Source organism: Geospiza fortis, unplaced genomic scaffold, assembly GCF_000277835.1.
Source record: "Geospiza fortis unplaced genomic scaffold, GeoFor_1.0 scaffold298, whole genome shotgun sequence".
Classification (NCBI taxonomy): Eukaryota; Metazoa; Chordata; class Aves; order Passeriformes; family Thraupidae; genus Geospiza; species Geospiza fortis.
The window spans coordinates 244,920-260,624 of NW_005054506.1; the positions used below are offsets into that span (position 1 = coordinate 244,920).

At 43.0% G+C, this 15,705-nt stretch overlaps 1 protein-coding gene across 4 annotated transcripts in view; it reads right to left on the reverse strand.

Moving 5' to 3' along the window:
• Positions 1-15,705, reverse strand: part of INPP5A (inositol polyphosphate-5-phosphatase A) — a 193,535-nt gene that overhangs the window by 60,227 nt on the left and 117,603 nt on the right. For all 4 annotated transcript variants that reach the window (XM_031063467.1, XM_031063465.1, XM_014310273.2 and 1 more), the window contains exon 8: positions 12,962-13,081. In XM_031063467.1, coding sequence (XP_030919327.1) covers positions 12,962-13,081 — 120 coding nt within the window. The remainder of the gene's footprint in view (positions 1-12,961; positions 13,082-15,705) is intronic.

The window sequence follows — 15,705 nt, forward strand, 5'->3', positions numbered from 1 at the left end:
CAAGTGGCTTCTGACACATTTCTTTTCACAGGTGGTGAAATTAATTCAGGTGTACAAGAAAATTCACAACGGTGGCACAGCAAAGGATGCACACATTTATGTACTTACTAAGTGATGTGGGGTACCTAACAATGAAAATTCCTTTAAGTGAGTCAACTTAATACATGTATGTAACCTAATGTCCTTGCCATTACTTACTAAGTGGAACTTACTGTTAGTTCAAGAGTTCCCAAATCTTAGACCTCTTTCAGCAGTTTGGAACTCTGATGTCTTTGTGCTGAAATGCCTCCTGGTACCTAAAACTGCCCTGAATCATTGCCACAAGAACCAGTTTTCCTGACTGTGCTTTCAGAGTCGGACCTCAAGTCTGCAAAGGAGATGGCAATAAAGAAGAGTACAGCAATGTCCCCTCCCCTGGGGACGTGCAGAAAAGCTGCCTGTCACTGAGGGCACTGGGACAGACATGGGGCGCTGCAAACACAGCCAGTCTGGCCAGGGGCACAGGGAAGGTGTTAGGACTGGGATGAGAGTTAAACAGAAGTCCTCTGTTCCTTGTGTTTCCACGTTCTGAGCCATGAAAATGTACAGATCAACATGTGTACAGGCAACTGAGAATTCAGAAGACTTTTTTTTTTTAAAGAATGAGTGCTTGCAGAAAAACTAGGAAGTCTTCCAAATCTATGTCATTCTCCTTTTCTTTGTTTCTAAAAAATATCCTTCCTTTAACTACGAATCAAATAGTCCTTTAAAACTGCCACCATGAATCACTCAATGAAGTGGTAAATCTGAACCACATAAAAAGAAAGCAGCCAGCCCATGTCACCAGTATAAATCCAATGGTTTTAGTGGGAGGACCCAGTGCCATTTCCTTTAACAACTTTTACCAGCTCACCCCAAAGGGTTTCAGCACAGCTGAGGGCTCTATTCCTGTACAACTTTAGATAGCTTATGACAAAGCAGGTGACTCCGTTATTCATGACTGTACAGAAGGCACAGGTATTTGCCTTGCACAATTCTACATGCCAGCACACACAAGTCATCAATGCCTTCACCGGCCATGATGCTTCTTGTGACCTGTGCAAGGCCATCAGGAGGGGACAGGGGTTCAGAGTGGATCCAAAACTCAAATGAAACAGAAAACTTTTCCAACAAATGACAGACAGCCCTTCATTTCCAGAAAGAGAAGTCTTCATTTTGAAAAGGTTGGAAGATCACATTCACCCTCCTCATCCTCTGCTCTTGCTCCAGAAGGAATCGCTTATAGGAAAATAATTTTTTAACATTTTAAAACATACCAAAGAAAGATCTTCTGCATGTTTTGGAAATCAATATAACAAACTGGCAAATCAATCAATATAACAAACTGGAAAAATCAGCTGCACTGTGAAAAAAGCATGCTCCCATCTGGGCTTACTGTTGTCCCTGGTAAACTTTAGAGCACACAACTATAAACACCACAGATGATGTCACGTCTTCCATAACCACAGAATTTGTAATTGCACACAAAGTCCTTGATAACAGACTCTTCATACCTGGAACACATTTCTTGAATTATTTTGCCAGTTTCAAACAATACATTTTTAATTGATGGCACTACACTGAAAGTTTTCTGCACTGAATGGGTTAGTGTCGATTTGTCTTCACATCTTGTTTTATTTTGAGAAGTAGCAGACAAGTTGGATGAATGGGCCAAAGACTGTTTTAGCCATGACAGGGGAGTAAGAGAAGGAAACATTCAAGCAATTACTTTCAAGTGGAGTTTACAGTCCAAATTATCCCCATGCTGAAATGTTTTGATGAGTTAAATACACGATTTGTACTTTTTTAAATGAGTAAACTTGACTGTCACTGCAAATTAACACTAAATTACAATTTCTTTGCTGCAAAATAAATACATGTAATTCTTATTTTGGTCTAATAACTGCAATTTGGCTCACTCTGGGTATCAGCAAGAGCTTTACAGACCAGAAAGAAGCTCCTGTGTTACACTGGAGACATCCATGCTCTGCTGTGTCAGTCAGCCTTTGAGCAAACCTCGTTCCCTCAGCAGAGCCTTTGGCCTGGCAGACCCTGACACACTGTCCTGTGACAAAACCATCTGTTATTCTGGGGGCATCAGGTGAATTATGAGGAACCTCTGACCTCCCCAAGCTGTGCTGCTGAACAGCTTCAGCCTGGGCTGAGCAGCCCGGCTGAGATGGGAGTGGGGCTCGAGGGAGAGGTCACTCAAATGCCATGGCAGGAGCCTGTGCTCAGGGCTGCTCTGGGTGCCCCAAACTCCTCTGCCATAAGGACAGACTCTCAGCTGGGGTGGCAGTGCCCCCTATGCTGACTGTGAAGGCAAAGCTTTCTCAAAGCCACTTAGGAAATGTCAGATCCCCACCAAGACTAAAACAAGGAAGAGCGAGCAGTTCATCTTCTCAATACTACTTGAAATCTGGGCCTATTTATTAATTTCAGTTGCTACACACAGCCGGGTTCAGTGCAGTCCTAAAGTGAACAATTCTGTGTTATTAGAATCCCTGAAATCCTTTTGCAATATATTTTAAAGTACTCCTTGTAGCAGCTAAAAATAAAGTTACTTGATTAAATGCACCTCTTTTTATAACTGCTGTATGGGGCACTGTATACATACTTCAAAGCACTGAAATTTGGCCAGAAAATTAGAGAATCAGCTTCCCCTTGCTTTCATATTTTCCCTCTCCTCTACTCTCCCCCCTTCACAGAATGGAGAAGACAAGGAAGCAGTTAAATATCAGCAATCTGGTCATGGAAGAGAGCAGCTGAATATGATTCAGTGTGACAAGAGGCACTGTGATTTGACTAAACCATTTCTCAGGGCACTTTGTAAGGAGGATCAGCAGCATTATTCCTTTAATAGCCATGTCGAATGCAATAGCCAGCTGGGTTTTGTCCCAGACCAAGGTATCAGCATCAGGTCAGAAGGTAACATTCTGTTTACACGATTATTTCCTAAAGCACTTATCTTCTCCTCGGTGTGAAAGTTGACTTTTCTGTTTGTAAGGAGGCCTAAAGAATCGAGGGAATGGGAAAAATTAGCTACACTGAGCTGGAGCTGAATGGCATTAGGTGGGAGGTCTGAGAAAGGCTGCAGCGACGCTCAGCAGGACACCTTATTAGCCGCGTCACCGCAGTTCATTCAGGCAAGCCATACCAGTGTCACCAGCATTCCCACACAAAGACAAAGTTCTTCACACAGTCTATAAACATGCCTCCCTGGCCAATTCATCCTAACTTGACACTGCTGAAAAGAGGGACTTGAGGGTTTTGGGTTTTTTTAAACACAACAATAACATAACAAAACAAAACAAAAACCGTGCAGCTCTGCCAAGCAGGCTGAATGGGGGAGAAGGAGGGACACTGTCACATTTCTTGGGAGGAAACAATCCAAAGGTCAAGCCATATTTTATTCGGTGAGCAAATTTTTCTAATAACTAAATGTATTTAAGATAAATACCATCTAATATGAGCCATTCCATCTTTCTCGCACAACTTCTGGGGTAAGATACTATCTCTCCACAATCTATTTATTTCTGTGCATTATCTGCACATGGGAGCTACAGACACAAAAGCTTTTACAGAGGACAGAGAACCACAGAATGGTTTGGGTTGGAAGGGACCTTAACATATGACTGCCTATATAAAATGTCCTCTCCTAAGTGAAGGAACATGAAGATCACAACTAACACACTGAGACAAGAGGATCAGCTCACTCCTGGTGCAACCATCATTTCAGAGGACAAACTGCTCACTCTGTTTACTGCTGACCTGTGCAGAGCTTGGAGCCACAGGTTCTGTGTGGAGTTGATGCAGCAGAAGCAGTGCTGGGCCGTGTCCCCAGAGGGGCTCTGAAAATCCTCTCTCCCACTGGGTGAAACGTTCAGGGCACCCATGGGGCACTCGCTGTGCACAGCACAGGCGCCCAGACCCTCGACCCTGCCTGTGGCAGGAGTGACTGTGCCAAAGGCATCATCAACTCACCTTCCCTGCCCAGACAGGATCTCACCCCAACACGGAATGTTTAGAAAAGTGGCTTGGCCATCATGTTGGCAGAAGCCAAGAGCTGGCTGGGAGGTGGCAGGTGACCTATGGATAACAAGGTTATACAACACCTTCTTCTCCACGGATCTGTAGTGCCAGAGGTAGTGACAGTTCCTGCACTGACTTCTGGTGGAAAGTCAGGGAACGACAGCACTGTCTCCTGCCACAGCCACGCCAAGGCACTGAAGATCAAGAGGATGGAAACACTAGGTTTTGGCTTACAACAACCCAGACCATTCAGATTTTTGTTCCTATCTGCGTTGCTTTTTCTTTTCAAAAGTTTTTGTCAGAGATCAGCCCAAACACCTGCACCTTGACAATTGGTCCCCTCCCCAGCAGAGGTTTCAGAGACAGTTTTGAAAGAGAACCCTGTCTTCTCCTGTATACCACCTCCCTTCTGCAGCTCTGATAGTGCTCAGCTTGCACACTTTTGCAATTTCAAATACACATTTGGGAGCAAATTAAAAAAAAATCCCCATCAATTCCAAGCACAAGTTACCTGCTGACTGATAGTTTAAGTGTGCCTCAAAAGCCATAACGGAAGTGCCTTCATTGGCATGCCCAAAGTGGTGTAGTGCTGTCATTAAAAAGATAAAGTTTATAATATTTTTGTGCCTTGTTCTTTCTGAGATAATGGCTAAAACCTATTAATAACACCAAAATATCTCAAAAGGTCAAGCACCATACAGCAAAATGAAGGGATTTGTCAAGAAGCTTAGGCAATCATCTTGGCACTCAAGACATTTGCCAGGGCTGTTTAACTAATATGTGGTGTTCACTTTTAATTTCAATATAGTGCCATTTGGGCAAAAATGTTATATTTTTTAATTAATTACAATGTCAGCAGCTATTAAGATTAAAAGAAAGACCACATCAATAATAAATACTTAATCCAAAGAAAGGATTACAAGAAGAGCAATAAAAATCAATTTTTAGAGCTGGAAAATTGTGACTTTTTCCTCACTTGACTGGTATTTTCATTATATTGACAAACCCATGATCTTACCTGACACTGACATTCGCCTAATGAAATAGCAGCCCTGGATAATGATGTAAGGACTTGTCAATTCTGCTACAGGACAACATAGCACTACAACAGTGGCGTTACGATGCAAAGAAATTTTCATGCTCTTCAGCTGATACAAGAGAAAACTACAAGAAGAAACCAGAGAGATGGGATGTCTTTTTGGATCTTTGCTTTATCATGGAATATTAACATCCTCCCACATAGTTTCTGAGCTCTTTAGTGCTGGTGACACTTGGTGCTCAGCAGACAGCAGGTAACTGCCCAATCTTTCTGCATGAAGCCCAAGACATCCCAATTCTTGCTTTTTCTTCTGCAGGGCTTAAATGTGGGGAGCAAAGCCAAAGTCCTGCAGTCACTTAGTGTCAAAAGCACAAACAGTGAGACAGAAATAACCAGGATATGTGGCAACAGGATACTGATTATTGTTAAGCTTATAAAAGTATTTTTTGTGACATATTCAGAGCAGCTCAGACTAAAGACACTGTCTGTCCTAAACAGATCATTGATAGGAACGACAGTGGAAGGGTTAAGGAATTTTGTCAGATTTGTCAGACCTACAAGAAGCATCTTTGCCAGCTCCATCTCCTGTGATGGCTGTGTGGGCAGCAGAGCACCTCATCCACAGCGAGCTGCCAGGGATGGGGACCTGCAGGCTCCACCACCGGGATTGGGTAACAGCTGGGCTCAGGGCAACTGTGAATTTAAAATAAACTCAAATGTTTCTAGAAAAGGGCAATGCAAATGGCTCAGACCCAGAGAGAATCCACTAACAAAGGACTAAACAATGCTCGATGCTGAGAACAGCTCAGAGCAACCAATTTTACATTATCCCTTTGAAAAGCACACTACAGTGGAGCACCAGGAGCTAAGAGAGGGAACAAAAAAGGGGTGAGGACAGAAACGTTTGAAGTGCTAAAGAGAAGGGAACAACCCATTTTCCAAAGAGCACGGTGATCGAGAAAGTTAAGAACTGTCAACATTAGGTTTGAACAATGAAAATTCTAGTGGATATAACAGCAGCAGGACCCATTTCCTTGTTGGAGAGAGAACTGACTCATCTTGGTTGCATCTTAAACCCAGCACAGATGAAATGAAGATAAAGAAGCTCCACAACAGTTGAGGCAGCCACATCAACTGACCTATCCACCCTGAGCAGGGTCTTCCCATCCTCTCCAGCTCCTGCACAGGCAGACCAGTGGCTGGAAACGCTGTCCCTCCCATCTGAGTATCCTCCTGTTAGGGATGATACGAACCTTTCCAGGACACAGAACACAAGAGGCAGAGCCCACAACCTCCTCCCACAGTGCTCCCACCTTATGGGAGTCAAAATCTCCAAGGTGGCTATCTGGCCTGGTGCCCACAGGCTCCAATGGGAGCAGAATGGGGCTCTTTCAACCATTCTCCATTTTATCAGCTCACAGCCAGCATTGTAAATAAAATCAAAATAGCAATTTATTTTCATTTCTCTGCAAATGAGTGAGAATTGGATCAACAGCCCATATAGATTCTCCTTAATTGAATCACAGCTATTCTAGAAGATATGGCCATAGGATAGGAGATTTGAAAAGGTGCAGACCACAATGGATGCTGATGTCAGTGTCACCTTTAGCTGGACGCTAATGCCTTATCTTCTTCCAGCTCCAGGCTCTCTAAGGAACAAATTACAGTAAAGAGAGAAATATAACTCAATGAGAATGTGACACTCTGCACATTCTCATAGAAAGCCACTTTCTGAGCAAAATCAAGCAGGCAACAAGTTACTCGCAGTAATTTATTTTTTAAGAGGCATTCTCTTTTCTTGCATCACATGTTTAATTACACACGCTCTCCTGGGAGAGGGACTGTTGCAGTAAACCCAAACTTGCCTGTGCTTACAGCACTTCCATTCTACTAGAAAGACTCAGCAGCCAACAGGGCAGCTCCACGAGATCCTGTTAATGGAAAACAGGCAAAAAGGAGTAACGCCTCTAGGGAAGATGAGGCAGAGGCCCTGAGAGCCACAAGACTGCCATGATCCACATCCACACTGCTGGACAGGGACTGTGTGGGCAAACAACTGACTAAAACGTCTCCAGGAATCCTCAGAGCTTTAACTGCACCATTTCTTCTGAAAGAGCCACAATACTGTTCACACTGGCCAGGTACAGCAAAAACTGGTTTAGTGCATCTACTCAATTTTTTTCTCTAAATGACACCTTTCTCTGTGATACCTGCAAGTATCTAAAGCTCTGGATTTCGGATTTCAGATCTTCGCTTCCAAACCTGGTACTGTTCACACAGATTTATCACAAGAGAAACATTAGATATTTACCACTAGAATAATGAATACTGAAAATTTATTATAACCTGTTCACTTTGTAATGCCAAAAAGAAAAGAAGAAAAAAAGAGCTTCAAATGCTGAAAACAACAGAATAAGGACAAAATTAGTGATTAGGATGACCAAAAATTATCATTCACTTAATATGGAACTGCAATTATTGTGTTCCCTTCAAATTATACTAGTGTATGCTTTCCATTACAATGCATACCAGAACAAAAATATTTTCCCGCTAAAAATACAATCTAAGCAAAACTCACAATGTGTCTGTGCAGAGAGGAAGGACACACGAGTTGAATTTTTGACAACTGCATCAAAGACGCCAAAGCTCAAGCCAGCAGAAAAACAAGGAGCAAGGGAAAGTGACTTTGGCTGTATTTGACAGGCTGAAAGTAACAAGACAATTTTGCTGGATTTACTCTTTAAAGAGCATATTATCCAAACACGCTAATTTTGAGAGCACTTAACCTTCCTCTAAGGGGGAGAATGACTGAATATTAATGAGCTGAGCTTCGGGTGCTTAATGAAAAGCTGTCGATTTGAATGTGATCCAGGGGTTTAAACCTTTGTTAGAAGACATTTGGCTGGAAGGTTTATTTGCCTTGAGAGTGCTTTTTATCTGAATACACAGAAATTTCACTATGCATTTGAAGGCTCATGTTAAAATCACTGCGGCAAAAAACAAATAAAGTAAAAACAGAACCAAATCAAAACAAAAAAATCCCAAGCCCTCCTAAAGCAAGCTGCTTTGAGGATCTTCCCAAATGACCCAGATCTTTAGAGCAAAGTTTTCCTTTGCCTAGAAACTAAGTGGCTTTTCTTTTGCTCATTCAGCTGCTAGTTCTGGGAAAAGCCCAAAGAGAAACATTTAGATTGGAGGGGTCTTTGAGAAGAGGTGACAGTTGACTGATGAGCATCCATAAAATGACAAAGAATAGTTGTGTGGAGCCGGTGCATCACATCGCCTCTCCCTGGGAAACTAATTGCTCTGAATTGTTAATAGTAACATTATTTTTCTGGCAATCATTTCTTTTCAATACTCAAAATCAGCATGAAACAGCTCCTTTGACCGGACATAAAAGTTAAATGTCCCAATGTTGATCAAATTAACTTCAGCTATGTGACAATGGACTATATTTGTGAGAAAATAATGAAGGGCACAAAGGGAAGCTTTATGCTAAGATTTCACAGTTGTAATGTAAAAATGTTTCTGTTGAACTAGGCCAGGGAACATTTCAATAGGAAAACAGAAGAGCACTGTCACTTTCATTAAAAAAAAAAACACACTCATTTTATGGATCTCAATGCTTGAGATAATTTCAGGAAGTTTAGATGGCTGGCACATCCCAAGAGCCAGGGATCAGGCTAACACCTCACGTCCTGTCCTTCCCAAACTCTCCTTCCCACTCTTGAAGGGCCCCATCCTGCAGCTTTTTCCTCATTCCCCAGCCTGGGTATTGCATTCATACACTTTTCCCCACCAAGTGGCTACAGGACATGACCAATATGTCAGTATGGTTAATTAATTTGAAATATGCACAAGTATTAGTTATAACAGATGCATGAAAAATTAAACCAAAATGTAAACTATTTTCCTCTCTTACTTGCATGTGTAGTTTACACCCTCCAACTTCAGAAAACACAAAAAAACAAGTATCACGCAAATAGGACTAACTGTACATGGCAATTATCCAAAATGGGCTTTGAAGAAATGTTTTTTCCTCCACAAAATATAAAGCAGATGTTCTTATCTCATTTTAAAGCGAATTCAGTTTTGAGTGTAGACCTGTGCCTACCTGGAACAAGGTAACTGACTTCTGGGGGCTCCGTTTGGGTTTACACTGGTGCTGACAGAGACGCATTACACACCTTTAATTTTCTACATACACACTGTATGTGTATTTGTAAAGTTACAAGCAAATACTTGTTCAACAACAGCGTGATTCCAATCCTCTTGGTCTTTAAAGCAACAATCTGACACCACATCTTCTCCCTTGCAAAATGGCAAATATTAAATGCAATCTGGCCCAGCACATACCAGCGAGCTGCCTTTAAAAGTGTTCTTTCTATTTAACTAATTTTAATGCTATTAAAGCTAAATCACTTCAGGATTAACTTTATTAAAGCTAGAAGAACACACCCTTCTACTCCTCAAACATGCTATTAGGATTACTAACAGATTTCTCCAGGAGAAAACTCTTAGCATAACTTTGTATCATTCCCCCAATGCTTTTTCCTTAGTTTCCCCCCAACCTCCCCCTGCTCACCAACGCTGTGATGTTGCACAGCTTTTTTCTTATGCGTGAAAACTTTGTGGCTAAAATAATTTTAGAGATAGCAATTTCCCTGGCAATCTGAACAGTTAAACTGATCCATTTTAGCTTTATTTGCAAACCCTCTTCTGGTTTGCATCCCCAACTCCTGTGGTAGCTGTTGCCCAGATAAAAGGCTGTACATAACTCATGTTTATGAAGATGCAGCGTGAACACAACTGAGCTTTCACTGACTCCCACAGTGACCTAAATCAACTGTGAGAAGGTGTTTCTGTTTCATTCAGTCAAGGTTTAGCTCAATAAACTGTTTTCCTTCTCAGCATTGTTCATCGGGTTTGAACTGCATCGCTGTTAAATGCTCTTTAGCAGTTTAAAGGCTTTAAAGGAAAAGACTTATCAGTCTCTGTTTTTAACAGCACTAAATCTGCATTATTAGTTCATGCAGATAAGGGGATTTGAAAGCTCAGCTTGAAACCTCTCTCTTTCTGTATTTATCTGACACTGCATAGTTCCAGTAGCTCAGCTGGAAATGTAGATCTATGAAGCTTTAAAGAGAGATTAAAGCCAAGAAAAGAAGTACTTTTCCCCCTATAGCTGCTCTCACTTTCCCTTTTCCTGCTGTCTGAGGGAGTGCTGGGGGACAATGGCCAAAGATGGTTCCCAAAGCCCCTGAATGGGGACACTGTTGGTGGCAGCATTCATTCAAAGTAAGCTTCAGTGTATTGTCCTCCCCAATCAGCAGATCAGAATAGAGTGTGCTGGTGGCTGCCAAAAGGTTAGTCCTGCCGATGAAAGGGGCTTCCCATTATTCACTGGCTACAGAACTCCCCCTTTGTGCCCGCCAGCCCCTCACCGCACTGTGGAGGTCCGGATCTGCGGCTGGCTGCTCCCTCAAAATGAACAATTCATCCACGGCGAGCCTGCTGTGGCACTGTGCAACCCGAAATCCAAGGGCTCCTTTTCTAAGGACAGCGGAGTTGGGGCAGTTTTTGGCAGTGTCACATTTTAATGATATACCATCGTGACATCCCTGACCCACAGCTGACACTAATACTACAGTCTTATTACCTTACCCTTGCCAGGGCATCGTGGGAGGTCCAAAGCCAAAATTAGCTAATGAAGCACACTGTATGCTGCAAACAAGTGTGCAATAAATAATGCAAAAGGTTTGCACAGGTTTCCCTCATGCAAAGCATTAGAAAAGGAAGATACCAATGGAGCCAAGCAAAATGAAAAAAACCAAAACCATACCGCTCTATGCAACAGAACTCAAGAATATGCACCCAGACTGCACCGAGATCCTAATCTTCCTGAGTCCCTGTTCTGCAAATCAGGGATCTTTTATATATATGCTATCTAGGCAAACCTTCCAACTGCCTCCAGCATTTTCAAGCGGTTTGAGCAGGTTCTGCAAGTGATACAAGAGAAAGGCAATACTGGCTTTTTCCTGTTCACCCCTGGGTCATCCCAAAGGTGATGGTAAATTCCTGTTTGGAGAAATTCCTGCTTAGCCCCCTGCTGGGGGAAAGGCAGTCTCTACTATCCCACCTACCAGCCCTACAGGACAGAAAACCCACAGAGAGGAAGGAAAGTTGAGAAAGAACACGTCTGGAAAGGCATTTACACACCACTGCAACATTTCAAAACATTTTCAGTGAAAAGCCACATAGGGAAAAATGGCAACGAGATATTTTCCAACACATAAACTGCTTTGTTCAGGAGTGTCTGTAACTTCCAGGCTGCTGCCAGAGAGAGGCAGAAGAGCAGACAGCTGCTTGTGGACAGGGATGCCTCATGCCTGTGCATAGGCAGGCAGCAGAGGAGCAGAGGCTGCTTTGGGCAGTGGCTGCCCATGAGGCCAGGCACGTGCTGCCCTCAGCCAGCAAGGGCTGGCCCTGGCCAGTGGTGTGGCCTTGGCCAAAAGCCTGCGTGCGGCAGCAGGATGGGGCTCAGCACTCCTGGCTGGGCTGGGACCCCCGTTCCTCGCCCTGGCGAAGGACAGAGGTGACACTGACCAGCAGCAGTGGTCCCATGCTCACTGGGGGTCCTGGTAAAGAGGCCACGGCCACGGACTGCTGGGCAGCAGGGCTCGGGGCATGAACAGCACACGAAGTGCTCTGGTTCTGTACTCCTTCCAGGCTCAGCAGTTTGTTTTAAGCCCCCCACTAGGCCAGGGATTGCAGTGTGTGCCACACTGCTCTGAAGGGACATGTTAAAGCTCTGTTTCTCAGGCAAACATGAAGCTCGCTGGCACCTCTTAGTAGAAATACCTGTTTACTCTGCCAACACACTGATGCCCACACAGAAACATTGTTTTCTTACTCAAGAGAAAGCAGTTTTCTTCCTGATTTTATAATTAGGGTAGCTGTAAATTTCTGGGTATTTTTTGGGACTCCTCTGTATTGTACCACTCATCAGATGAACCAGCTCTGTAATACCACCAGAACCCACATGGCTACAAACACCAGCAGTGACTATACACAAGTGCTCTGTTGCTGTAGAGATGATCTGCCTGCTGTGCCCAGCTGCCATGGAGATTAAAGCACGCCAGCTCTGTGTGGAGGGACTCACAAGGAGAGGCTGACAGACTTGGGCTTGTTCAGGCTGCAGAAGAGTTGTCTACATGAGGACTCTGCTGCTCGCTTTGCCTGTTTGGTAGTTACAGAGAGGAAAAAGCCAGACTTTGCTCAGCAGTGCATGCCAAAAGATCCAGGTGATGGACACAAACCACTGCAAGGAAAATTCTGGCTGGATAATAGGGACAGAAAGCTTCACGGTGAGGGTAGTAGAACATAGCAATGTGTGGCCCAGAAGAGCTACAAGCCACCAATGCTGGAGCTGCTCAAAGCTCAGCTGGACAAGCTGTTGAAATCAGCCCTGCTCTGAACAGAGGGATGAGTAAGGGACGTCCAGAGGGCACTTCCAACTGGAATTATTCTGTTATTCTGTAACTGAAGATGCATTTGAATACACTTCACTAGAGCTCACACAGTCTAAAAATAAGCTAATCTACCTAACACATTTAGAAAATAAGTGTGGTTCCTACTCTGCAATTCTGGTGACTTCAGAGTGGTTCCCTGAGATCAGTTATTTGGCTTTAAAGAATAAGTGTCATAAAGTGATCTGTAACCTGCACTGTCTAGAAAACTCTGGCAAGCAGTAACCACTTTCAGGTGACAGAATAAAACCCTCTACATTTCTGAGTGTGCCATTTGAAACATCCTTCATTCACTGCTTATGAACACCGAGATTGAAAGAGGCCAGGAAAGGCTAATACATACCTATCAAGTACATAGCCAAGAGCCTTATGCCGTATTCCTGAGTAAACCGATGGGCTTGTTTCCCAAGCAATTAAATTGGAAGCATCATGGAAAAGATGAATGTTTACCAAGTCAAAGGCACTATGACAAAAAAAGGAAAAAAATAAAATGATTCAGGATAAAAGAAAAAAAAACATTTGTTGCATCAGCAAAGCATTCAACACAGCACTTACTGTATTCACTCTTATGTTACCTTAATATTTACTCACAAGAACTGTGCAGATTAAGCTATCATAATCAGAAAATTGTCAGACTGCCATCAAGCTTACAGCTCATCCACAGGTAAGACTCCATCAAGTCTTTCGCACCAAGGATGTATAACATGAAAATGAAAAGCTATTTGCCAGTTACAATTCCAGAAATCAGGGAGTACCCTTCCACTAAAATATTTTTAAAACAAAATTAAATGTGTAAACAAACAACTTTCAGTTTCAAAACTGTAGCTAAGCGTCAAGTAGAACTGTGGCTCTGCAATAAACAACATGAAAAGCTACTGAGAGGAGAATGTTACTGTCATTAAGGACTAAATCATATCACTGTGACTCCTTATCCGTCCCTGTGCAGAGAATGCTGAGACAGCAGCAGTCAATACACACACCACATCCAGCTGGGAAGAGGACACCTGCTGCTTCTCTCACTCCATGCCTGTGAGGCCACAGAACCACAGGCTTGTTTAGGCCAGAACAGCCCCCTGAGCCTGCCAGCAAGTGCATGGACAGGCTCTGGCTGAGACAGACACCAAGCAGAAACCCCAAGCTATGCCCAGGGAGGTTTCCCAGACCATGGCAGAGCTGGGAATGGACCTGGACACAGCAATAATGGCAGTGAGAACAGCGAGAGCACGGTCAGACACACAGATCGCACAGCACAAGGGCTCTGCCAGAGATCCTGGTGAAAATCTCTGGCTCCAGGGAGCAGCACATCCTGTCCAGTGAACCCACACTGATGGAGAGCAGTCCTACTAACCTTCTTATAAAGAGAGAATGACCACAGAACTACAAAACATGACAGCTTGAGATATCCAGTCCTGTCTGTCTGAAGGACAAACAAAAAGAATCCCTGTAGGACAGGGAGGGTCCCAAGTCACCACTTCACCCGATGTGTAAAGCTATCTATAACCCACCCTCAAGTGTCTAAAACATGCTTGCTCTTAAAATTTACTGATGATGGACCTTCCACCTGCAACTTTCTTGTCCTTAAACTCAGATTTCCATCGTATTACCTATTTTCCTGCAAATTAAACTGATTTCTTCCCCTTCTGCAGGGCTGACAGCAACCAGTTTTCCTGCTGTGGTCAGCCCAAGTTTCTCACCCCATAGCCAAACCTTTCCACCATTCCTGACTCTGCTGTCCTCTTTCCAGCATACCTAGAGCACAGCACTGAAAGCCAGACAGAACACTCTATCACAGGCCTTGGCATCACTCAAATAATTACCGTGCCTTCTCCCTTGGTGTCCTTCACAGCACCTACCTATTAACACATCTCAGTAAGATAATAATGATCCATATTCAATTCCCTCTCCCCTGATCCTTTACTACAGCAGGGGTAATGAGTCAGTTATTCCCAAAAATAGTATTGGTGCTTTTAAATTCTCCTTTCCAAGTGCAATGCTCTGCATTTCCCCGACTGTCATCTTCCAATATTACTTCCTTGAGAATATCAAAATTATTCTAGTTGCTGATTCTGACCACTGATACACTTGCAAACATCCCCAAGCTTGGTGCCCTGCCTAAATGCTTTAAGCACATTCTCTACTCCGTTCTCACTAGCAAATATGAACTATATATGTAAACTATATTTAAGACTGTAATGCATTCAGTGCACTATCTTGCACCTGCTAAAACACGGAGAACTATTTGAATGGAAACAAACACCTTCACCTTATAGTCAAGATACTAAAAAAACCCCCACAAAATGAAAATGCATGAATTATATAATTCTCTTTTATTTTTGCATAATGTGAAAATTCATGAGTGCCCCAGGATTCTTTAGTTCTTTGTCCACACTAAAGGTAAGTTAATGAAGAATAATGGATTTGAAAAATCTGGATTCACAGAGAAACTCAACTGGGGCAGACTACTGATCACAGAGGAAGAAAAAGGACAGTTCTCTGAAGTCTGTTAAGGTCACTTTTCTGGGTTTTTGGAAGTCCCCTGTTTTTGGCATGAGATACATTCTGTAACTATGTGTTCCTAGGTAGGGAAAATGAATAGTTCCCTTCAAGGTCTCACACAGAAGTACTTACAAGTGCCTGGGCTCTATTTTTATTGATCTATTAGACTGTAGAAATGCATTGATCAAAAGTCATGATTTATGGAATTGGTTTTCATGACTATGGGCAGACCTTTGTTCGTATGCACAGAGACTGGGTGCAAGCACTCATCACACCCTGAAAAGTCACATTATGCACTCAGACGTCCTTAGGTGTATCTTGTAACAACCTGCATTTCTCATAGTATTTCACTTTCATTCTTCAGAAACTGTACATAGTAACTCGCCCCTTCAATTTCCCATTAGAAACATCTGAGACCTTGATAGATCATATGGATCATAATTGCAAATTACACCAGACAGAACTACCACCATGGCTCAGCTCATTACAGACTAGGAGAAGCTGTGAGGTTCCTCATCCTCACTGCCCAACACACCCAAACATCTCCTACAGCCAAGGACTGTCTTTTTTTAATACCCCAAAAGAAAACAT